General features: G+C 46.8%; 1 protein-coding gene and 1 long non-coding RNA gene across 7 annotated transcripts in view; one reads left to right on the forward strand and one right to left on the reverse strand.

Annotated features, from left to right (window-relative positions):
• Positions 1-26,111, forward strand: part of ME3 (malic enzyme 3) — a 168,412-nt gene that overhangs the window by 73,318 nt on the left and 68,983 nt on the right. For 5 of the 6 annotated variants that reach the window (XM_072969037.1, XM_072969034.1, XM_072969036.1 and 2 more), the window contains 2 exons: positions 2,486-2,619; positions 5,640-5,789. In XM_072969037.1, the coding sequence (XP_072825138.1) occupies positions 2,486-2,619; positions 5,640-5,789 (284 nt within the window). Of the gene's footprint in view, positions 1-2,006; positions 2,025-2,485; positions 2,620-5,639; positions 5,790-26,111 lie in introns of those variants that run through there. The other variant, XM_072969040.1, reaches the window with a different exon arrangement.
• LOC140698946 (uncharacterized) lies at positions 15,894-25,139 on the reverse strand. The gene is made up of 4 exons (XR_012076957.1): positions 25,078-25,139; positions 24,290-24,426; positions 20,727-20,911; positions 15,894-17,530 (listed from the first exon to the last, which is right to left on the reverse strand). It is a non-coding gene; the product is annotated as an uncharacterized lncRNA (long non-coding RNA).

Here is a 26,111-nt window from a genome sequence, read left to right on the forward strand (position 1 = left end):
CACTACATATCTATTACAGTGACTAAAAAATTAAAAATTGACAATACCAATTGCTGGAGAGGATGTGGAGTGACAGAAACCCATTCACCGCTGATGGGAATGCAAAATGGTACAGCCACTTTAGAAAACAGTTTGGCAGTGTCTTAAAAAGCTAAATATAATCTTATCATATGATCGAGCAACTGCATGTATTTACTCAGATGATTTGAAAACTTTTGTCCACACAAAACCTTATGCATAAATGTTTATAGCAACTTTATTTACATTCACCAAAAACTAAAAGCAGCCAAGGTGTCCTTCAGCAGATAAATGGAGAAACAAACTGTGCTACAACCAGACAATGGAATGCCATTCAGTGATAAAAAGAAATGAGTTCTCAAACTACAAAAATACAATGCATCTTAAATTGTTAAGCGAAAGAAGCCAGTCTGAAAAGGCTGCATACTGTATGATTCCAATTGTATGACATTCTGGAAAAGACAAAACTGTACAGACAGTAAAAACAAAACAAAACAAAACAAAAAAAGTCAGTACTTGCCAAAGGCTTAGGGAGTGGAAGGAGGGATGAAAAGTTAAAGCACATGGGATTTTAGAGCATTGAAATGACATAGTATTATAATATCATATGATACTATAATGATGGATACGTGACATTAGACTTTGTCAAAACTCATAGAACTTTACAGTACAAACAATGGACTTATTATATCCAGATTGAAAAAAAAATCATTTGCTAGGCTGAAGGATCCCAGGAAGGAATGCAGACTGTGACTGTGTATTACAGACGTATGATACAACCTCAGTGAAGAGGGTGGAAGGAAACGTGCTGATCTGAGTAACTTTGGAAATGAGAGGAGTTTGTGAGACCAAAGCAAAAGCAATCGCACCTAAGCACTGTGCTCTAGGTTATAGCGTTGCTTCCCACCATGGTACAGGTTAGCAGTTTGATACTGCTCCCTGTGTATACTGGAACTGAATAATTAAGTAAAAGGGTAGCAGATGGTGGGAGCTATGTCTCTCACTGTTGGAATGGGAACTCACAGATCAGCAAGGCAGTGAGGCTAGAATGATCCACGTGGTAATGGATTAGAGTTAAAAGACAACAGTATGAACTGATATTTAGCTTAATACAGATTCATTTTCTTGCTCTGTCAGCTGGGAGGGACTAACAACAATGAAACTCCAATAATAAGAAGCACAAAAAATAAGTAGAGCCCAGATCTTGGTTTCTAATACCATACTCCAAAAAAGGAATCCAGCCTCTTTGAAAAAATGGCTGATTCTAGGACTTGGACAGGCAGTATACAAGATAAGCCTGGAGCTTCTTGTAGTGCCAGAAAGTAGGAAGTACTAGTAAAAAAAAAAAAAAAAAGGAAGGAAGGAAGGAAGGGAGAAAGAAAGAAAGAAGAAGTGGAAAGAAACAATCAAAATTGTAGGAGGATGTCAAAGGGACACAGAGCCAACTGAAGAAGTTCCCAGTGGCCAAAGCTGGAACAATTTGAGCAAAAAAAGTAATAAATAAGGCAGTATTGGGTTATAACCCAGAGTATGAAATAAATACCCATGAGTTCATTTTAATATAAATAAACAGTTGAATAAACAAATAAATGGGGAGAAGAGACAAATCTCCCATGCAGAAGAATTCCAAAAAAGGAGTAAGTTTACAGTGGAAAAACCTGACAAACACTACTTCAGCCAGATGATCATGGTCAACATCTACAGTGTTGAGTCATGTTGCTAGTGTGTCCCTTGATCTGATGTGATGAAAATGGCGCTTTACCTCTGTGGTCTTACTCCTCAAAACCCACCTCCCCACTGTAGTCATGAGAGAAACAGCAGACGAATTCCAGTAGAGGGATAGCATGCAGAATACCTGAGCAGTGCTCCTCAAACCTCTCAAGGTCATCAAAACCAAGGGAAGTCTGAGGAACCGTCAGAGCCAAGAGGAGCCTAAGGAGACACAATGACTGCACGTAATGTGGGATCCTGGTTGGGGTCCTGGAACAACAACAACAAAACATTAGGTAAAAACAAAGGAAATCTAAATAAACCATGGACTTTACTTAATAATAACACAGCGTTATTGATTCATTAACTCTTAACGAATGTACTGTGCTGATGTAAGATATTAATAATTGGGGAAACTGGGTGAGGAGATATATGGGAACTCTCTGTACTGTCTTCTCAATGTTTCTGTAAATCTAAAGTTGTTCTAAAGATTAAAAAATATTTTTAAATAAACAAAAAAAATCTCTGATGATGTGGATATTTTCCATGCTCTTCTAAGAGGAAGCTGAGGCTAAGAAGAGATAAGGCAGCTGGCACAAGACTGCCCAGCTACTTAAACAGCAGAGGTGGGATTCGAGTCCAGGGCTCTGCTGCTGAGTCACAGTGACTTTGGCCTGACTGTGGATGGACCCTCTTCTGTTCCTTGGTTTCCTGCATATCCATTTATGTGTGTGTGCTTTTTTCTTGTTCTCTCCAGGGTATGGCCTTCACCCTTGAAGAAAGACTGCAGCTTGGGATCCACGGCTTAATCCCCCCCTGCTTCCTGAGCCAGGACGTCCAGCTCCTCCGGGTCATGCGATACTATGAGCGGCAGCAGAGTGACCTGGACAAGTCAGTACCTAACGGCTGCTCTCTTCCCCGGGCCCTGGACTGAGCTGCTTCCTGTGGTCCGCGGAGGGTTTTCTGGGGACCCTCTACCTAGGAAAGGCTGAGAGCCCCGCGAGATCTCAGACCCAGCCCTGCCTTCCATAGGGTGAGGGCCTCCCTGAGGGACAGGGCTTGTTACGATCCAGACACAGTCGATGTGTCCTGGAGGACTGAGAAGGGAGCCTGAATTCCGACCAGTGGAATCCAGTTGGGCCTCTGGAAAGTGATGGACTCTGGTCAACCCAGAGAGCACAGACAGGACTTCAGGTTTCAGCAGTGGGATTTGTGGAAAGCATTTCACTCAGTGGGAAAAAGTGGAGCAAAAATGTAGGGACAGGTGTGTTAAGGAAGCAGAACATGGCCCAGGTCCCTGGAATAAGGGGGATGAGGTGGAGAAGGGGGGAGATGGACAGGGGCCCCTTGGGAAGGACCTGGGATGTCACATGATGGAGGTTTATGGGCACAGTTAGTAACCCTGCTGTTCCTCTAGGGACAGTATCTCCAGTGGGGAGACAGACGTGAAGAACTAAATGGGGAATCACAGGGTCAGCCTTACCAGTCTTATTAAAGAAGGTAGCGACTTCACAGGTAACATGGCTATGAATTGGCACCGCCAGGATTTGAACACAGATAATTAGCCCCAGAATCTTTGCTTTCAACTTCTCTGCTACACTACAGCCAGGAGGCATCAGAGCTCAGTGGCTGCAAGACTAGACGGTAGTACTAGACCGAGTTCAAATCCTCAAGAATGAGGATTACCACTTACTAGTACAAGTCCCTCGGGCTCTCTGGGTCATTCCTCTTCTGTACACTGAGTACATCAGTGGTATCTAACTCACAGGGTTTGATATGGAGTAAATGCATTAGTATTTGTGATGTGCTTACAACAGTGCCCGGCCCATAGTAAGCACTATGTAAGAATTTGTTAAATAAACGTGTCACCTTGCTATAGGCTCCAACAGAAATGTAGGAGCAGACAGGTGTTCCCTCTATATGGATATAGATTGGCCGAGATTTTGGGTCTTCGAGGGTGTGGCTGTTCCCCTCGGCAGCATGTCAGGGTGCTCCTGCACCCCCTTCCTGTGCTCCCCTCATAGCATCCATCACTTCTGAGCAGTAGTGGATAAGGAAGCCTCTGTGCCCCACCGAAGCACTAACCTCTGTAGTTAATACTCACATTAGCTCCAAGCTCACACTGCAACCGAGGCCAAACATTCTCCCCCTTGTTTGTCCCACTCAGATGAGGTCTAACCATGTCACACTGAAGAGCAAACCAGGATGTACACAGTGATTCCAGCTAACAACATTAGACACTCCCTAGCTTTGAACAGTCTGAACTTCTCTCTTTTGTTAAATTTATAAAGAAGAATTTAAGTCCAAAGTGAAATCCTCTTTCCTAAAGATATTAAACTCGAAAACTTAAAAGTTTAGAACCCTCCCCTCCCTAGTTCTCTCCAGCTAGATGGGTCTCACTCATATGCCTGGGAAGACGTGCCAGGCCCAGGGGGCAGGGCTGTGCCTCATCCTGGGAGCACTGGAGAGCTCACTCCAGACGCTCGCTCTGTTGACTCCTCTGACCTACTCATTCTTGGACTCCCTCATTTCAGCACGTGCTTGGGGAAATGCTCGAGAGGCTCCCCAGTTCATTATGGGTAAGGACAGTGGTGTGCTGGTAGAGGTTGAATAACTGGTTCTGGGGCAGGGGGTCATTTACAGCATTTGCCAATTCCTGTGGTGTAAATACTCCCACTATGGCCGATTTCAAGTTACTAACTTGACACCACTGAATGCGGAGTTGAGGAGAGATGTGAGCAAGTGGCTACTGACTAAGGGAATCTGCGCTAGTAATGAGCTGAGATCCTAGGTATTCTAAGCATAAGTCATCCCTTCCTAAAGGTGCGTTCTAAAACAGTTTTTAGTTCTGGACCAGTGCCTTTGATGAGGAAGAAGAGCCTAAGGCCCCAAGAAGTCCCAAGGCTTCCTCAAAGTCACACATCTAGTAAACAGCAGAGCTGGGATTCACACCCAGGGCCCTGACGCCACACCCAGGAATCAGTTCCCTGTCAGAGCATCTCTGCCACCCAACTCCACGCCAGAGCCTCAGGTGCCTTCATTACCTTTCCCAAACTGTTGTCCAGAAAGGTTGTGATGTCAGCAGTCACTTACACCTCACTGGGAATTTCAATCCCTGGGTTTTTCCCTCCCAGACTTTTTTGCATTTTTAGGAGTGTAAATGAAAGACTCTTCCTGGCTTAGTGATTTCAGGCTTCGGGGACTAGGTAAGAGGGAGATTTTTTTGGAGAATTCTTCCTGAGATCACTTGGCACTTGACCACTTGTGAACTCTGCTTGTGACAGGAACCAGCCCTGTATGGCTGGAAAGGCCAGTTCAAACATCACTGGTCCACCCAGTATTTTCTTGACCCTCCCCTGGTCCCAGAATGCTATCATTCTGCTGTCATTCATTAATGTCCACATGATAACAATATAACTATCTTGCACCATGATTGAGAGCACAGATTCCAGAGTCAGAATGCTTAGGTTCATATCCCTTGGATGAATTATTTCATTTCTCTGTGCCATGGTCTTCTTGTCTCTAAACAGTGCAAAATTATAGTATCTACCTCACAAGTCATTGGGAGTCATGTTCCCCATGTTAAATGAGTTAATAAAAAATATTTAGGGGTTGAGGGTGGTAGAGCGCTTGCTTAGCATGCACGAGGTCCTGGGTTCAATCCTCGGTACCTCCACTAAAAAAAAAAAAGTAAAAACAATCTATTTAGAGAAGTACCTACACCATATATAATAGTAAGCACCATAAGGCAGGTCATATTTTCCACATTTCATAGACAATGAGACCCATGCTTAGAGGAGATGCTGATTTGCCCGTGAACGTGGGAGCCATGGGTCCCTGCACCAAGAGCCTTCCATGCTGTCATGTATGGTGCATGTGTGATTGGCATGGTTCTTGTCTCCCCTTCCAAGGTACATCATTCTCATGACGCTCCAAGACCGGAATGAGAAGCTCTTCTACCGAGTGCTGACATCAGACGTGGAGAAATTCATGCCCATCGTGTACACGCCCACCGTGGGGCTGGCCTGTCAGCACTACGGCCTGACCTTCCGCAGACCCCGGTGAGCAGCCCTGGGGTGAGGGCTCAGGGAGGGGCTGTCTCTTGGAGGAGAATCAATTCTCCCCACTCACCTTGCTTGGTTGGACCCTGGAGGCTCTTCCTGATGTGGGCAGTGGCTCAACAAGACATTTGACTTTAATCTCTTGCTCAGGAAAATGACCGCATGCACAGAGAAATGAGCTGAGAGAGTAGCTAGCAGGGGGACCTCGGAGCTTCTCCACCTCCCAATAATAAATGCCTAACATGTTGTTCAGACTTGGCCTGAGAGCTCTTTCAGATTGTTTTTCTCTCATTATCTACCTACCACCTCCCTCCCTCTCCCCCTCCAAACCCTGCTTTCCGGGACATCTCCTGTGCTGAAGCTCTCCTGCCAATTCGGGCCAATGAATAATGGAGTGTTGGATACCAAAGACAGTTCTCTTGCTGATTCAAAGAACCACAGTATTCCTTCTCTTGGGCTTGACTCAGATTCCACTCAAAATTAGGCAAAAATTTGGCACTACATTTCCTTTCAGAGCCAAGGAATTTGGGGGCAGTTTTCTAAAGAGAACACCTGGGTTTTTCCTCGGTAAGTTCAGAATGCATATAAACGTATTTAAATTAAAAAGGAAAAACGGGAGGGTTTTCAAAAGGTCTTCAGTACAAGGTAATTATCAACACAATTCTAGCACCAATGATTAAGGAGCTGCCTGGGTTTATTACATGTCATGGAACACTGTTTCAGTCTGTGCTAGAATAGGTTAATTTACAACATACTGTGCACAGATGTGTAATTTAACATTTATGTAGAATTTATAAATCTCTGTTTATAAATCGTGTGCTGTGTGAGGAACACGTACTCATGGGTGTAGAACATCTTTTGGTAATGTGGAAAAACAGCCTTCCAGTTCTGAAGTCAGCATTTGGGATAAGCATTGCAGGCCGAGCCCAGGGAGTCCCCGGTGTCACCATTGGCAGAGGGCAGCGTGTCACACCTCGTCTCGGCTGGGGTGTCCAGATGCTGCAACAGACAGTCCTCATCACTCAGAGTGGCCACATTTCTGCCATCCTGGGGGTGGGGGGCTGGGGACCACTGCACCAGGCCCCGTAGCAGTTCTGGTCTTCAACCTGACTCTTTTAACGGGAGAGAGACTCCTGTTCTCTTGTTCTCATCCCTGAAACCAATACTGGCAGAGACTGTGGAGCTGACATTTCTGAAGGATGCAGGCCCCTATTTACCTCCCTGTTCCTACTCGGAAATGAGCCTTCCAGGTCTTCCCTCCTGCACAGTGCAGGTCAGCTCACTCCTTTCTGTCCTCTGAGACTGTCCCCTTGGGCTTAAACAAACAAGTCCAGCACTTAGAAAAAACTGAGCCTGGCACAGCCCAGCTCGTCCTCAGAAATCTCATGTTCTGTCTACACAGCTCTGGCCTCCATGCCCAGGTACACATGGCATTCTCTGCACGCCTTTGCATGTGTGATCCCCTCTGCCGACTCCTGCATTCTCTCCTTTCCTCGTTCTCTGCCCATAAAAATGCAGATTGTCCTGCATGGCTCCCCACAACCAGAGTCAGCTTCTCTGTGGAGCCCTCCGCAATCTTCCCCAGGCACAAGTGATCACTCCCTTCTCAGCCTCCCCCACAACCCATGACGCATATTTCTATCCCATAGTTTTATTTTTGGGTGCTTTATGTTTTTGATGATTTGTACATCAGCCTTCTCTACTGGAACACAAATTTCTGGAGGGGGCAGGAAATGCATCAGATCCATTTGGCGAGTTGTTGACACTCAGATAGGAAGTAGCATTGTGTACAGAGCGGGAAGAAAGAACCAGGTCTTTGCAGTCAGCCCTGAGGTGTGGTCTCCTTGACCTTGAGCAAGTCACTTATCCTCTCTCAGCCTTAATGTCCACATTTATGAAATGGAGAAAATCATGCTACCTACCTCAAATGATCATTGTGAGCATAAAATGCGGTATTGGGGATTAGCTACTTGGCATAAATGTTAGAGTCTGTTTCCTTTAGTAACTGTTATAGGAGGAAGGAAGGACTGATGAATGTAGAGTCATATTACATATCTGCATTTTAAAATTCTTACAAAGAAAATTCAGTCATTGAACATGTAGTGAACTAACATGGATAACTAGAGATGTGACTTGACTCTTTCAGACCTACTGTTTCCTGCAGAGGTCTTTTAACTGTCAAGGCATGGCTCACTGCCACCACTGGCTTGCAGCTGAGATCATATGGAAACACGAGGTTATGTGGGAGCCCTTCTCCACAGACTCTGTGGACTAGATTGTGAATTTGGTTATTGGCTTCAGACAAACTAGTACCAAGCTGGTGAAGGTAGAATTTGCCTCCAGGGCCCATTGCAGAATCCAGGAAGCATGCAAGACTGAATTTGAGTTAATGACCATTTATGGAGCAGTTACTAGGTGCTGGGCATCATGTTACACACTGTGAAGTTACCCCCATGTTCTTCATCTCAAGAATAGTCATGTAAGTTAAATATAATAAAAGTTAAAAGGAAATAAGATATTTAATAGGGACAGAAAATTACAGGAGCACAAGGGAGAGGAAAATCTGTTTTCCCTGGGGGCAGCCTGAATGCTTCACAGAAGAGATGACATTTGAGCTGGTGCTTAAAGGCTGGATAGGAATTCCATGAGTAGAGAAGGGAACGGCCATTCCTTGGAAGGGTTTGGTTTTATGAGCTTTGTAGTCAGCCGGGCAGTCAGCTCACTGGCAAGGAGGGCAAAGGGCGGGGAGCTAGGCCTTTACATCCTTTGGCTTGTAATAGATCTTCCCTACGTCCCATAAGTTTAGTTTGGAAACAGTATCTCCATTTCACAGATGAGGAAACTGCGGTGGCCAGAGGAAAGGAACTTGTCTGAGATCACGATTGACAAGCAGTTGGTGAATTCAAAATTCTGACTGTGGGAATTGGGGAAATCAACAGCAAGAAGATGACATTTGAGCTGGGCCATGAAAAATGAATGCAAAGAATTGAGACAAAAAGTTTTGCTCGACGGTGACCCAGATGCATTCACCTCCCCCTTGCTAGAATGTAAGGCTTCTGGGAGCTCATGGTAGGTGAAACAGGAGAGTGGAGGGGCTAAGGAAGAGAACTGGCCGAGGGGTTCTGCCCAGTGCTTGATCTTCTTCCCATCACCCAAGAGGATTGGATTAATGGGGAACTGTTTGACACAGGCCCAGTCAGTGATGGAGAGGGTCATGGCGGCAGAGCGGGGGTCCATGTGGGTGGAAACAGGGCCCTGCCTATCAACTGAGCCCAGAGAACCAGGTCAGCCCTGAGAGGGTGTAGAGAGGGGGCTGCAGAAGCTGGACACACAACATGGAAAACAAGCGTGTGATAGTCCCAGGAGGAGACCTGCAGTTGAACTAGAACCTGGAAAAAAATCGCAATCATAGTAACTACTTGCTAAGGGCCAGGTACTGTCCTGAAATCTTTACATAGATTAACTCATTTAATTATCACAGCCCCATTTGTAGATGAGAAAACTGAGTCATAGAGAAAACGTGCCCACAGTCACACAGCTCATAACCAGCAAAGCCAGGACTCAGACCCACCCAGTCTGAGCCAGAGTGTGGATAGGTAACCACAGCACCACGCTGCTTGCTACAACAGTTTGGAGCTGTGCACATTTGGTGGGTATCAAGGTGGAGCATCCTTGCAGCTCCTGGAATTTGATTCCCAGGGGTCTAAAGTGAGGGCTGCAATATACCGTTTCCAGAACCTCTCCTGGGAGGGAATGATCCCCGAGTCCCGGGCCGCGGCTGAGTGGGGCTGAGGCAGGCATGGGCAGACTGAACCGTCCTCTTGGATTCGTCCCTCCCACTCCGGATACAGACTTCCCGCATGTGTTTTGCAGGAACCCTTCTTCAGATGACTACGCAATTAAGCTATCTGACATGTGACATTCTGAACTGTTTGCTCCAGGTTTCCATTTGGCTGCTTTCCAGGTCTTGATTCCATACCTGCCTTGTTCCTAAGGGAAAGGAGAGCTTGGGCTCCACCCCAGCCGTCAGCTTCATCTGAGGCCTGGCTGGGAATGGCTTTGTGGATTAACATCCAAAGGGAAGAGAGCCCCAAGGCCGAGAGGGAGAGGGCCAGCTCCTTCTCAGTTTCTGAAATGATAAACATTCCTGTCAGGCTTCCGGGAACAATAGCGTCCTCTGTGAAAGGGCCTGGCCCCTGACCAAAGCTAATTAGGTCCAGCTGAGGCTAAAATTGAACCTCCGACACCCCTGGGGCTCTGCCTCGTTTCATAACCCGGGGAGAGGTGCCAGAGTATCTCAGGGACACCTGAGTACCCCTGAGCAGAGGAGACACAGCAGAAGGTTCTGGGCTCTGAGGAGCCTCCTCTGCCCCTACCTGCCTCTCCCCTGACACACCCTCTGCATGTGCCTCCATGGGCCACGGATGCTGGCTAGTGTGGCTTGAAGAAATCACTCCAAGGTCATTGGTGTGTGACGTGGAAGAGGTGGAAGCCAAAGGGGAGGCAGAGCAGGAGGAACGTAGCTCAGCTATGGAGCAGGTGTGGGGAGGAAGCCAATATGGCGGGTTTGCTGACCAGTGCCAGCGAATATCTCCCTTGAGGAGGCTGCCTGCCTTGGACCAGTTCAGTCCTCTCCCTCCTCATCCTCTGAGCTCCAAGTGACGTGCACACACACACACACCTGTAGACCTAACACGTCCCCAGCCTCTGTGTGGGGTCCCACCTGTGTGGGTGATGAGAGCTGGGTTGCAGGTAGTGGGAGGAGCACAGCCTTTGGAGCCAAGCGGACCTGACTTTGAATCCCAGCTCCTGATGACTTTCGACAGTTAAATTGGCACCCCTCAGTCTCCTCGTGTGTAAAATGGGAACAGTGCCCATTCCCGTGGCTGCTTGTGAGGCTGAGCAAGATTCCACACGTCAAGGGCCCTCAGGAGCACTCGGCCGCTGTGATCCACCTGACCTTCCCCCACCCGTAGATCTGTCGTCTGACGCAGTCACCCTGCCCCAGAGTCCCAAGTGCTGACCGACTGACTGCATCTCGGGCCTCTGAAACGCCGCCCATCCTGTTGTTTGATTCAGACCTGAGTGATCTGCACTTGTGCTTAACTAGCAAGTCCATTGGCGGGTACCTGTGAAGAATCGGGCGCTGTGAAGAGGTAGAAAGGGGAGGGCAGGAAGTGGGACTGGGTTTCCCCAGTCGAGGCTCTGCGGGAGATACCTGAGGACAAGTTTGGATCTGGACAAGGCAGCAGCCCTTGCCCTGCACCAGGCTCCTGTCTCTCTTACCTGAAGGCAGATAGGTTTCTACACACAGGCCGGTACCGTATACACGATCTTAACAGACTGAATGAAAGCTCACAAGGCTCCTGCTGGGCCCAGGCTAGGTATTTCATGTACTCGATCTCTGAGCCCTAAAACAACCCCACAAGGCGTTTGTTACTTTACTCAAAGGAAAACTAACTTGTCTAAGGCAGCCGGGCTGACCCAGAGACAATTCCCTGTAATTTTTTCCGTGTTCATAGTCCAGCTTTTGGTGGCCCTGGTAAACATGACACCTCAGAGGCAAACACTTGCATCCCCTGCCTTCATGTAAACTCCCTTGCATGACCCGCCTCCACACACGAGGGCCACACACACACAGCCGGGGACAGCGCACCGGGGCTGAGGTCCAGAGGGAGTGGGTCAGCTACCCCAGTGACAGTCACGGGGCCTTGGAGCCCGGCCGCTCCCCCTCGCCGAGCCTGGGTCACAGGAACTGTCCACCTCGTGGGCCTGCTGTGAAGGTCAGGTGAGCTAAATGTGTGTGGACTTCATCTCTGTTTTAAAGCTCCTCACGGGCTTGAAGGGGTATTCCTTTTCCATCTCTTCTTCTCCCTCCCATTAAAAAGATGATCTTAAGGCTCACACTCACCCCTTGAGGATTCCTGCCTCCCACTCTCAATGTCTGGTGAGCCTTTGCCTCATTTTTTTTTTTTTTGCATTGGGACTTTTTTATCTTAAACCACCTCTATTCACGCACTCGCGCGCGCACACACACACACACACCCCAGCATAACTGGGAGGCAGGCAGAAAGCAAGGATGAGCCGCATCAGAATAGCCGCTTCCACCCCAGCCTCAGGGCAGCAAAGTCCCGATTCCTCTGGCGGAGCCAGCTCCACTTCCAGTTGTGCCCAGGGTCCTCTGCCAAACTCGCCCAGCTGTGCCGCTGGAAAGGCTCCCTGGTGCAGGGCAAGCACAAGGTCTGCGGCTGGTCTGCTTCACTTCCCATCTGGCCCGTTTAGGCCTCCACCCTTGGTGTTATAAGCAGAACACTGGGTTAGGAGTCAGGAGACCTGGGTTCTCGCCCTTGCCACTCCCTTGTGGCCCTGACTCCTTGGACAAGCCACTTAGCTCCTTAGGCTCAAGTAAAAGTGGTGGGGTTGGCTGCACAGCTTCCGTGAGCTCCTCCAGCTCTAACCTTTTAGGGTCTAACAACCCAAACTCTATAACCAAGTTAGAAGTGGGATCTTCAGGTGAACCACAGTCACATTATGGAGCTGAGCCAAAGTTTCTCCACCTGTAGAATTAAGGGGGTCAAGTTAGAGCAGTAGTTCTCAGTGACAGCTGTGCACTAAAAGCATCTGGGGAGCTTTAAATCAGAATCCCCAAGGTGGGGCCCGGGCAGCTTTAGTTTTCAAAAGCTCCCCAGGGATTCTCGGGGGCAGCCGGGCTGAGGACCGCTGAGCAGGGTGATCTCTGAAGTTCCTTCCAGCTTAGATCTTCTGTGACTTGTTGAGTCGCTAACCTGCAGCCCATATCTTCCAGGCCACCCCCGCCTGGTAGTCTGTTGAAAATTAAGGTCATGATGATGTAACAGAAATGTTACCTACAACTCAACCCTCAGCAACCAAACTGTTGAACCCCACTGGCAAGTTCCCTCATGTCTCTTTCACACGGTTAGTGGGGTTAGGGGGTGGGAAGCAGGCTCACGTGTGCTTTCCTCCCCCCTCCCCCAATTTCCTTCTGAAGCCTCTGTCACTGCACAGGAGTCACCCATCTCCCAGGCTGCAATTCATCCCAGTTGATTAGACAGGAAAAAGCATCAGGTGACCAAAGGTGACCCATCATTTGGTTGAGGATGTGACCAGTGCAGCCTGGTTCATAAGATGGGCTGGGCCTGTTGGAGTCCTCTTCAGGAATTTGAACTGAAAGTGGGAAAAGTTATATGGAGAGAATGTTCCAGTTAGGAAGGGAGATTAAGGCGAAAAGGATGCTGTGGTTCAGACTTTAGAGTCGGGTCATGGTAGACACCAAAGGCAAATGCCAGCTATGAAGGAGCAGAAAAAAAGAGTAGGAAGTAAAGGAACAGATCTGTGGAGAGAGGAGAAGAGGGTCAGTGGGAGAGAAAGAGGGGAAAACAGGCAGAGCGAGCAACGGTCCCCAGAACTACCTCAGTTCATGATGGTTTTCCACCCCAATTCCTGCTCACCAATTTGTAATAAACTCTTTCTCCAGAGGTAAGTCAGGTGAACCTCTGCTTTAGGTAATGGGAGGGGCCGAACTGTAAAAGAGCTGAGAAATTAGTTGGATCTGATTAGTGCCCTGACCCCCTTGTTAGCCGGGTGGATGGGGCTGACAGGTTAACGTCGGGCATCTCAAACTTCAGCCTGCACTAAAGTCACCTGGGGGATTCAGGGAACTGACAGAGCCAGCCAGTTCCGGGTGATGCTGGCGCTGCTGGCTGCAGGGACCACACACTGAAAACCACTGGATTAAAGGCTGCTGGAAAAGCCGCTCACTGAAAAATGAATGAGGCCATCTGCAGGAAGCGGGAGTGGACACTTCCAGTCCCCAGTGTGCATTCGCACAAAAGGCAGGGCGTCCTGAGAGAGGGGTTCTTGGTCCCAGTTTTAGAAGTGCCCTTCAGTAAATCCGCCCCACTTTTCAGGGCCTCAGCTTCCTCATCTATAAACGAGAGCATTTTATTATGTGATCCCAGGGGCTCCTTCCAACCCTTCCAGTCTAATTTTTGAGCAGATTAGAGCACTGTGGCTATAGTGCTTCTGATTAGATTGACTTCTCGGGTTTCTGGCATTTAAGGGAGAAAAATGCAAAAGCAGATGAAAACACACAGCTTTCATTTTCTGGCAAGAAAAGGCAGGCTTACCTGCAGAAGTGTCCTTTTTGCTGAGAGCTCTGACTCACATGTGGGCACCTTCCCAGACAGACCAGCTGGGCAGTCCGGGGTCTGCCGTGGACTGTTTGGTGCCAGGGCTTGGGAGCTGATGCTGGAATAGATCTGAGGAAGGTGGCAGGAGGAATCCGTCTGAAGCTTGAGGTGGTGCAGCTATTGTTTGACCCGAATGTCACGTGGAGTAAGTTAAATTGTATCTGGTTCCCACTGAACCACTGAAACACTTTGGAATGGAGAGACGGAGGAGAGAAGGATGGTGTATGTTTGTGTCTGAATTCCATGCGTTTCAATCACTGAGGAATTGGCTTCCTTTTTAGAGGAAGTTTGAGGATTTACATACAAAAAAATGACTTTGTACTTAATTGCCTGGGGCTGTAGCAGCTTGTGGTGCGGGTGGGGAGAACGGAGGACACCCCTCTGTCACCACCCATGGATCTGCATGCAGGGGGCTGAGAGTGAAGGCGGGGAAGGGGGAGCGGCCCCACGCACATGCAGAGCTGTTACTTTTCTGTTCATGCTGAAGCAGATGAGCTTTACTAACTAGAACAGGATGTTCTGAGCTTGACTTCCTTTAGCCGAAGGCAGATTTCCCTGGCACTTTAAACAAACTGATTTTTGTTTCTTTTTTATCTGACGCTGTCCTTTTCCTCCTTTGTCCCTGGCAATCCCAACCATGGTGATCAAAAGAATAGGTGTGGGAGAATTTCCTTACTGAGAAGGAAATCCGTATGTACATACAGGCAGGAGTTGAGTAGACCTTTCCTCAAATAACATTGCTCTCTCATTAACCTGTAAAACATGCTAAAGCTTGTGTTTGCGCACAGAAACAGACTCACAGATACAGAGAATGTCTAGTATTACTCTGGGGAGAAGGGGGAAGGGGCAAGAGAGGTGTATGGGATTCAGAGATGATAGGTATGAAATAGATAAGCAACAGGATATACAGTGCAGCATCAGGAAATATAGCCATTATTTTGTAATAATTTTAAATGGAGTATAAGCTATAAAAATACTGAATCACTATGTTGTACACCTGAAACTATATAATATTGGAAATCAACTGTACATCAATAAAAATAAAAGCTTGTGTTTGCTCAAGCTTAGTCCCCAAAGGTAGCTTCTTAAGAGATGCTGAAAACAGTGCAAATGTTTTGAAAGGTTCTAGACTAGAGGAAGAGTAAAGGATCACTGTGGCAGAATTTCTTGAAGAAAAGTGAAGGCTGCCTGGCTGGAAAAGAACCCCAGCACCAGCTGGCCATCCCCTAAAATCCATTGTTACATTTATGTTCTTGTGCCTACAGGAATCCCCCACATTTCCCGTGTGCCCTGGATGGGTAACATTGAAAGCTTTATCTATGCACTGCTTTCTTAAAGATGAATCATAAACCAACATTCCCCTAGACCAGTGGGCTTGAGACTTAGGAAGGAGAGATTTGTGTGAATAGGAAAAGGGATGGGAATGAACAGATCAAGAATATTCTATCTTTAGTGATGGAAAAAAGGCTCAGGCAGGGTGCCCCACTGTGGCATCAGCATTGTCCAGAAGGTTACTGGAGCAGAGCAAGTAAAAAGCTAACCGAACAAAATAACGTGGGTGGTGGAAGACGGACTTCTCTAACTTCACACAGCTTCTCATATGAGCTCCTCTCCTGGACCACAAGCTTCGGGGGGGAAATTAACTGTGTTGTGCTCTTCCCTGTGTCTCCCATGATGCCAAGCTTGGTACCTTCAGGCACCTACCAGAGAGAGCACTTAAAGACTGTCTTCTGATTAGATTCCATTCAACAGGCATTGATTAAGCACCATGTTTATGGTTCGCCACCAGTAAGTACATGGAAGACCCAAATGGAATAAAATAGTTCACCCATGGTCCCTGGCCTTGAGGAGAAGAGCAATTCTAAGATGACATAAGCCAGTCAGTAAATCGTGATATGGATTGTCCAGTTTATTTTGAAAATATGGAGATAATTCATCATGGTAAGAAATCCCTCCCCTGAGTTACTGGTTCTTGCTCTAAACCTTGAGAACAGGGTTTTGATTCACGGTGGGAGCGTGGCCCAGCACAGTCCCCGGCATACACAGATTTGTAGGACGAGTCCCGGGCAGGAGGAACTGCGTAAGTAAGACATGTGGGTGGAACAAGCAAGACTCATAGCCTCTCAGGATGGGGAATGTAGGAGACACTTCTTCCTTCTTAGCAAAAACCCCAGGTTTCTTTTCAGGTCTTCCTTCCCCCAGATAGCCATGTGCTTTGAGGAAGTCTTGACCCTTCCCCACACCAAGCAGTGGGTCCTAATTAATCCCAGCCAATCGCCAATGACAATTCTGGCCCAAGAGCTGTGAGGGCAGTCTGCCCCAGGACTTCTGGAAAGGCTTTCTCATCACAGGAGCTCCTTCTTTCCCGGACGTTCTCATGTCTGCCTGGAAACTTGAGGGAAACAGTTCAGGGACGAGCCTGTAATGCCAAGGACGATAACAGAGGGAGCCCGCATCCTTGGTGACTCTGTTGAGCCAGCAAATAAACAAATCCTGATCCACCTTCCCCTGGGCTGTGTGTTATGTGGAGTAAATTTCCTCTTTCCGGCCAGTTGAGTCAAAGTTTCCGTTATGGACAGCTGACAGCAGTGCCTTTCCTGAGGGGATGTTTGAATCACCTTGGTGGCTCATGTTGATTTATTCAGAGCTTCCAGTGCACCAGGCCCTCTCCTCAGGCCCTACCATGTCTCTTTGAGTTATGTGATGTTAGGCCCATTTTCGTGAAGAAGAAACTGAGGCATTGAGAGTTAAATACCTGGAAAAGGTTACACATCTAGTACATGGTTGAACCGTGATTTGAACCCAGACTCCAGAGTGTGCGTCCTCACTGTCGCACATCGTGTCCTTCTGAGCCTCTTCTCCCTGGGATGGAGCTTCTCCAGGGTGGGAGACTCACCACCATGCTGGGGGGAGCGTGTATGAGACCGCCCACCAAGGTGGGGGGAAGGTGAGGCCAAGCGAGGTAAGGACTTTGGGTTGCGTTCATCAGGGATCACAGTACACTTCTGAGAGGGGAGCTATGCCAAAAGCATTTTTCAAGGGAGGATAATTCTTGGAGGATTAAAGAAGAGAACCCATAGGGTGCTGTTGTGTTAACTAAAGGACGAGACAAGAGCCTGGCAGGGTCTGAGATGCAGAAATGAAGATGAAAACACAGTTCACTGAGAAAGAGGGTTTGTTCACCTGCATGCAGTGAAGTCAATCTACTGACACCACCAGCTTGTGGTGAAGGAAAGTGCAGCATTTATTGCAGGGTGCCAAGCAGGGAGCTCAGGACAGCTTGTGCTCAAAACACTCAAAACTCCCCAGTCAGTTTCAGCAAATCGTTTTTAAAGGCCAGGTGAGGGTGGGGTGTCCCAGGGCAGGCGATCAGCTTGTGCACAGTTCTCTGGTTGTGGGTGAGGTAACAGGGCAGTGTCACAGGGGTTCACGTTATCAATCTTTAGGCGCCAGTAGATCTGGGAGCTGTGGTGCCAGATGAGCTCATGTCATCTAGTGGTTAATTCTTCCATTTGGTGATGGTTTTAGCATCTGCAAAACAACTTAGGAAATGTGTCTCAGGTACTGTCATCTAAGTACTTCAGGGAGGAGCTACAGCAGAGGATATGCGGGAGGGGTCTGCCCTGCGGAGGCCCCACAGGGTCCTGCTCAGTACATGGAGACCAGTGGGCTGTGAGGGTGAAAATGGGAGGATGCACTGTCAGATGTGAACTGCGTCGTGGTGCAGTGACAGCCGTGGAAGGATGAGGCTGGGCTCCGGAGCTGGAGCAGTGAGCTGGGTCATACCAGTAGCTACTGCTTCCTTCTACTGAGTGGTCAGTACCATGATAGTCACGTTACCTTTATTCTTTGAATCTCACAACAGCCCTAAGAAATCAGGACGTGTTATTGTCCCCATGTCACAGAGGAGAGGTTCAGAGGTAGTGGGAGGCTTGCCTGGAGCCATGGGGCTAGTAAGCGGCTGGATTCAAACCTGAGTCTGTCCTGTTCCAGGCTGCTTCCTCCTTCCATGTTGGAACTCCCTCTAGTCCTGCATCACCGATACTCAGCATTTCTGAGTCATGTGTCTACATATAAGTCCTCCCCAAAAGGACAGCTAAGCAAACACGTTCCTTAGACTGAGTGAAATTAGTAACAGGTATCTGCAGGAGCCTGTGTGTATCAGTCTTGGCTGCAGTCCCTGCAGGGAGATGGGGTAAAGAGGGGCCACATCAAGGGGCTGGGTTAGAGGGCCTCGGGAAGCCGGCCACGGTGTGCACCTTGGCAGGGTCGCCACACCTGCACAGGCAGAGCCTTTTAGTCATGTAGCAAGGACACACCAAGCATCTCATGGCTCCTGCTCCCAATGATATGCCCTTGAGTTGGTGTCAGGATATTTAAAGGCCTCCACAGTTCATACCCCACCCCTCTGCACAGCCAATACAGGCATCACCTGTGTGCCCCCTGAAGCCCACTCCCCAAAACTCCCAGACGACTCCCCGCTCTGGGTTCCAAGATAGGCCGAGACATTTGCCTCCTAAGAGGACTTTGAAGTGTCACATCTCTCCAGGAACTCTTAGGTGAGGCCCTGTCTGTAAAGACAGGGAACTGATTAGCTCTTCAGAGACCACTGAGCTTGGCATTTCTGTAGGTTTGTCTTCCTTTGCAGCATACAGCCTGTAATGCCAAGGACGATAACAGAGGGAGCCCGCATCCTTGGTGACTCTGTTGAGCCAGTAAATAAACAAATCCTGATCCACCTTCCCCTGGGCTGTGTGTTATGTGGAGTAAATTTCCTCTTTCCGGCCAGTTGAGTCAAAGTTTCCGTTATGGACAGCTGAGAGCAGTGCCTCAGCTGTCATGGAGCTCTAAATCAGCCAGCTCAAACCACGGCCAAGAGGGGACATGACACCCTTCCCACCAGGGGTACAAGTCAGTGGGAACGGTAGGACCAGAACACATGTCTCCTACCTCTGTACTCCCTTAAGCTGTGCAGAGCAATAGACAGGTGTTCCCCCACCACTGAATCAAGCTTAATTCATAATTATTACTTATATTTATAGAGCATTTTGACGTTTCAGGGTGAATTCCAATACAGTAAGTTCAAAATTTGCACCTCTTGGGGAGTAATTGAAATGTTAGGTATCTTGATTGTGGTGATGGTTTCATAGGTATATACATCCATCAAAATTCATCAAATTGTACATCTGAAGGGAGGAGGGTATATCTCAAGTAGTAGAAGGCGTGCTTAGCATGCACAAGGTCCTGGGTTCAATGCCTTATATGGCCACTAAAAATTTAGTTCACCACTGGCTACCCAGCACCCAGCACAGAGCCTGGGTACAGTCCTCGTTGGATGGAAGGAAGGATGGATGGGAGGATCAATAGATAGAAGAGTAAGATCAATGGACAGAAGAAACTTGGAGTCTTATTTTCCTGGTGACTTCTAATAGATCTTTGAGAGTGAGCTTCTGTTATGAATGGCTCCTTCCTTAAAGACAAAGAGCTTTAACTGTACAATTTGGTGTAAAATTTATTGTCTTAATTTTTGAACATCAGCGTAAAATTGCATTTGATTCCTTTAAGAATCTGCAGGAGAAAGACTTGCCCAGGACTTGGGACATAGTAGACACTCAACTAAGTGTTTCTGGAATTTAATTGAATTTAAAAGCCAGACTGGGGAGGTAAAAGGAATTGCAAAGAGTTTCTATGTTACTGGGATAATTAAAGAACCGACTTTATAATTTGCAAAATAACTGTATCTCCAAATCCAGGCCTATCAAGTGGGAAGAAATCAATAGTGAGAGTGGAATGAGACCATGACCTGCATTTCCAGAATCTCTGGTTCCGAAGAATTAAAAACAATGTCCAATCCTCACTATAAATGAGGTGCCGTAGGGTGCCCTTGCCTGCCGGTGCAGGATGGACCTGCGTGAGCCCGCGGTACTTCTCATGTGCAGCCAAGAGGAGGTACCGAGATGTGAGGTTGTCATGGTAACTCTTTCACTGATCAGAAGAATAGATGAAGCTGGAGTGAACCTCCTTGGATCATATAGGGGTGGGAGTGGGAGTGAGCAGTAGTGAGCAGAGAAACTTCTCTCTGTGACAGTGCAGGAAATTTGAATTCAAGTAATAGTAGAGCAAAATTGGGTGAAGTACTGCCTAGGATAAATAGATACTTAAATGATTTTGATTATCAAACCAGAAAGGGGGTGGGGATGCTGTTGAGAATAACCCTCTACCTAGGCTTGTGGTTTTAAACTTTCGTAAGAGTCCACTTAAAAAAAATTACAGACTTCAGCTCCCTTTCCCAAGACTGATTCATTTTGTCAGGAACGGGCACAAGAATCTCCATTTTAAAACTACCCACAACTTTTTATCCTGCAGGAAACTTATGGACTATATTGGTAGCACATGGACCATAATTTCTTAACGTCTGCTCTGGGCAAGCAGAGCATCAGAAATCCAGCTCAAGCAGGAGCTGACTCAGCTGTTCTCATCTGATGGGAAAACTTAGGGGAAAATAAAGGCTGTTTTCTATTTAGTCCTAGTTTAAAAACAAACAGAAAAACACTTCAATTAGTCCATGATTGAAAACAGTTGAGTTTCTGCAGTAAGCTCCTTTTATACATTGTACCATCTTTTAATCTTACATTCTACCAAATGCTTCCCTAACTGCAGACACCAGCACATGTTCGCTTCTCCTGATGCCCTTTCCCCATCTTACCCCGTGCAAATTACCGCTTACCCTTTCAAATCATCCCAGATGTCTTCATCTCTTGCCACCTCCTTAGTCTCTGTCCCCACGCTCTTGCTTGCAGAATATTTTTCTCCTTCTTCTGTCTGTCCACAGGGGCCTCTTCTAGTACTCTGTTAATGAACTTACTGAATTGTCATCCAGTAGTTTACAGATCTGCTCCATCATTTTCTGCTCTATCGGATGGAGTTTGTCAGTCAGTGTCTTATTCATATTTATAGTTTTGTCCTTTCCCTTTCTTTAACTCGTGGTATGACAGTTCCCAAATACCAGAATGAATGAGTGAATGAGTATATGCTCCATTAGGAAAGTGATTTTGTCTGTTAACTAAATATCTCAAGTGCCTCGAGAAGTGCCTGTTACACATGGGGTCTAATAATAAGTAATTGTTGAAATAATTCAAGAATGAGTGCTTTGCAAAAACAAAAAATAAAAAATTGAGGGGAGGGTATAGTTCAAGTGGTAGAGCAATGCTTAGTATACACAAGGTCCTAGGTTCAATCCCCAGTACCTCCTCTAAAAATAAATTTTAAAAAATGAATAAACCTAGTTACCTCCCCCCTCAATAAAAACTAAAATTAAAAAAATTTTTAAATAAAAAATTTTAAAAATAAAAATAAATTAAAATTAAAAAAAAAAAGAATGAGTGCTTTGGCTTACACAGCCAATAAAAAAGAAAGGCTGGACTTGCTGTGTTCCTCAGCATAAGAGTAAAAATTTTTCATAGTGGCACTATTTTTATTTAAGTGGAGGTGCTGGGGATTGAACCCAGGGCCTCATGCATGCTAGGTATGCACTGTACCACTTAAGCTATACTCTCCCCCTATAGTAGTGCTAATACTAGCACTGTCTCCTGAACAGGTCACTATTGAGATCCCGATTTAATCTTTCTGTCATCTAATAGTTTAGAATTTAGGTGTATAGACCCGAGGTATTCTAACAGAGAAACAGCAGTAATATTGCAAGCATATAGCTCATATCTACACAATCAGATCAAGTCAACGTGTTTTAGCTTTACTCATTACATTCTCCTACTAATGGTAAGCCTGGAATACCAGTGATTCTCTAGGATAGTTCACATGGAATAGTAGTAAAAATAGCTTCTATTTCTTGAGCACTTACTAAATGTGCCAGGCATGCTACTAACTGCTTTGTCACATGCAACTTGATTAGAAATGTTTTATTATCCCCATTTTACAGATGAAGGAACTGAGGCTCAAATGTAGTCAGTTGCCAGGTTCACTCAGCTATTAACCAGAAGACCTGAGATTTGAACCTAAGTCTGTTTGAGCCTATGCTCATGAGCTTCACAATAACCCTGGTGTTTTGAATTGAGTGGATCCAGTTGAGACTTATTCCTGATCAGAGAATCACACTTCTCTTCCCCGTCATTTCAGAACAAATAATTTCATGGCTTTGAACATTCCTGATCTTGAGTTTTCTGAGATTTCTTCCTTTAAAGAGATTTATAGTTTGGAGGCTAAACTCAGTCAAAATGACAAATTAAGCCAAATGTCCCACAACCCCCTCCCCAGATCCCCAGCTTAATTACACCTGATGAGTGGCCCTTTCAAACATTTGCTTCCAGGCTCTTAGCTGTCTCTTGCATTTGCTTCCAGCGATCAGTGTCCCTGAGGTTTGCACGTACGTTTTCCCAGTGAACTTTTGTCCTCTCCGAAACCTGCATTCTGTTCTCTTTTATTAAATTCCAGCTTTCATGACTAATATGCAGTGATAGCTCCAGAAATGTTTATATGATAAATTAAAGTGGGCAGAGTCTTCCGCTTACAAATTGCTTCAAGATAGGACTCAGATGTCTGCCCAGAAAATTGTCTCATAAATGCTAGCATAAAATGGATCCAAGCTTTTACAGTTTTAGCTTGTCCTTGGCTTAGGGGCCCATTTCAGTGGGTCTCAACAGGGTCCTGCACTCCTAGCCTGTTTCTCAACCGGAGGCTACAGAGATTTATGGCTCGGGGGAAAAAAATACGTGGGACTCCTTTTCAAAGCTGCTTTGGAAAAAGATAGGATGTTTTTTCCCGCTGTATCTTGCACATACCTGTAAGCAAGTGACTCACTGGCAGGGCCTCTGAGTCAGAGGGAGAGCAATTTCAGACTCTCAGGTTTGATGGTTATTTGCTTGGATAAATCAGAAGTTCGTGTTAGAACAGAGCCACGTTCCAAAAACTTATTGCCCAGAGACCCAGATTAACTCAAGGCTTGCTAGACGGCAGAAAGGTGTTTGTTTGTTTTACAAAGTGGAGGCATGTGTGGGTCTGTGCCATGTTCACAGCTGTAAAGGAAAATGAAGAGTGTAAAGTGTGACTTCTCAAGGAAAACGGGGCCTGAAGCCTCTGTGATTATTGTTTTTGGAGGGGTAAATATTTCAGTAGAAAAAGAAACTCCTTTGTACCAACTCCGTCTGAGTTTTCTTGGCACGTTTTAGGAAACCACATTAACCTTCCCTGTTCTAATTGGAAGCATCTGTGAGTTGCAAAATTAGAATTTTCAGGTTCTGAAGTGATTTGCTATTTGGACAGGGGTGTCAATTTCAGCTGAAGTTTTCATCTCTGGGGCCTTTTTTCCCTCCTGATTATAAATTGTTCCATCAGCTAATGATATGATGGAAATTTTCTTCATCAGCTTTCCGTGGACGCATGCTTTTTTTAAAAAATGAAAACCACACTTTCTTCTTCAGCTATTTGTACACCTTATCAGGATCTTTCTTATTTAAGGAGAACAGATGGAGAAATTCCCCTACCCCTTGGAATTCAACTGGAACAATTTTATCCTGCCAAAGAGCATCTCATAATCAAAGACACTGGAGCAACATGTGATATTTGCAAATTCCAGAAAGCAAAACAATTAGAAACCTATTCCCGTTTTTCTCCAGGCTCATAGACGCCTATCTTCTAAAGGGCTTACTTAGTGCTTTGCAGCTCTCTCCTGAACCTGCAACAAGACACACAGGAAGGCACAGTGGCTTCTTACTTGCATGCCTGAGCAGCTTAGGCTGCTTTCTGTCTCAGCGATGTCACCTCGTGGAGCCTCGGTGCTGCCAGGTGTAAATGGGAACGATACCCGCTTCCCAGACTCACGGTGATGAGTGAATGGTGTAGCACTTGTGAAATGTTCCCAGCGGGAGCTGTCTTAGTCCATTCAGGCTGCTATAACAGAATACCCTAGACTGGGTAGCTTATAAACAGCAGAAATTTATCTCTCCAGTTCTGGAAGCTGGAAGTCAGAGACAGGGCACAGGTATGGTTGGCTGAGTACTCTCTTTTGGTGACAGACGTGCCCTTGTAGCCTCACAAGGCAGAAAGGGTTAGAGAACTCTCCAGGGCCTCGTTTATAAAGGCACTAATCCCATTCATGAGCGCTCCACCCAAAGGCCCCGCCTCCTAATATTATCACATTGGACATTAGAATTTCAACATAAGAATTTTGGAGACATATTAAGACCATAGGAGGAGCCAAATAAAGGTTGGCTGCTTCTCTTTCTCTCTTTCCCACCTTTTACACGTGGCAACTAAGGTAAAAATGAAATGACTTACTTGAGGCCAAATATCAGGCCCTCACGGAGCCAAGACCAGCCTGAGGGTTACAGGTCTACAGCCTTCAAGGCTCCGTCCTCTGTCTGGGTTCAACACCAACTCAGCAGAGTCTGGCACAGGGTATGCTGTAGACTGTCCTAAAAAGTCATGGAGAACAAAATACTGCGGCTGCTATAAGCTACTGCACAGATGCTTTGTGTCATGAGTAGGGTTAAAATAAATTACTACACAGGGAAAGGGTTCAGAATGATGCCACCAAAAAGATGAGCCTGACTTTCCATAGTTGGCTCCCAACAAATGTTGGCAGTGCTGCATCTGATAGGCAGCACCTGTAGATCAATGTGTTTTTGAGAGTGAAGAGGAAAACAAATAATGATTGTGTCAAGACGCATCGTCATCCTGTCTGGGAACCACAGCATGAAGTTCTGTCTTTTGGATACGAACTAACATCTTTTCCTTTGAGAAACATCTCTTAGGTTCCAACTTAAGGTTTACCCAGAGGCTGCTTGTAACCAGCATGGTATTATTTGAGTTAATGCTCATAGCAGCTTAGCAAGATGGATTTAGTTATTAAATTAATTATTCTACAGAGCCCCATTTTAGTAATGCGCAACTGAGACTCACAGTGAGGTGAGTAATTTGCTAAGGTTGCACAGCGAATAAGGGTTAGATCTGGGATTTAAGCCCAGGTCTGTCTAGCTGCAAACTCATGCTCTTGCACCTGATCTAGGTCTAATCTGCAGATCTTGCTAGATTATGTCATTGGATCACAGATTTTTAGAGGTTACCTGATCTACATTTCAGTTGGGGAAGCAAGCTCAGAGAGGTCTGATAATCTTCCCAAACTCACATAGGTGGATACAGTAGTGGAAAAACTTCTGGTGCCCTTGTCCTAACTGCTGCATTCCTGCATTCAGGGAAGGAGAGAAAGGAATCTATTCAGAGATCGCCTTCAGAAGTGGACGCAGTGTTTATAGGGCTGTTTTGGGAAACCATGGAAATCAATGGAGGTGAAGCATGTGGCCCCTACTCTTAAGATGCTTCAGGTCTGCTTGGGGAAAACTGTCCCAGAGCGGCAAGAGGAGGTAAGGTAGAAAGGGAGGGCCAAAGGGCCATAGAGTGGGGGTTTAGAGAGCCATCTTTGCGGCTCTCTCACGGTGATTTAGCCGTCCTGGGCCTGCCTGTTCTGTGGTTCTCCCCGTCCTCCACCCATGTCTCAGTTATAACTCATTGTACTGCATGTCTCAGTTATAACTCATTGTACTGGGGTTTTTTTCCCCCTTGTCTGGTCAGATCAGAAAACCCCACTGGCTCAGAGGTAAAGTCATATTCGACCTTGTTCCCCACGTGCCCAGGACAGCGCTGGATGCCTAAAGCAGGAGGCACAAAGCCCACACGAGGGGCAAGGCACTCCTTACCCTCCAGCACCCGCTCTCCAGGGGGCCCGCCCCCTCCGAGGCCCGGCTGCGGCGGGAGGCACGGGGGCCGCAGCCCCGGGCCACACTTCTGTGCCTCCCTCCGCAGGCCCGCCCGCTCCACCGCACTGGTTATCTGGGCGGGTCAGAAGGAAAGGGGGCTTCCACGGATCGAGAGGATATGCGCCCACCTCAAAGGGAGACAGAAAGGGAAACAGGATGGGCTGTCCGGGTTCAGGAAATTGGCTCTGGTCGTACAGTGGGTTAAAATAATCAAAAGGTTCCTCAAGATGGAAACCAAAACCAAAGAAGGGTTGTGAGTGACCTCCCACTAACAGCCGCCACCCCCACTTTATTCACACTCCCCTGAGGACGTTCCGCAGAGCCAGGGGACAACGTGAGTGTCA

This window comes from Vicugna pacos, chromosome 10, assembly GCF_048564905.1.
Source record: "Vicugna pacos chromosome 10, VicPac4, whole genome shotgun sequence".
NCBI classification, from domain to species: Eukaryota; Metazoa; Chordata; class Mammalia; order Artiodactyla; family Camelidae; genus Vicugna; species Vicugna pacos.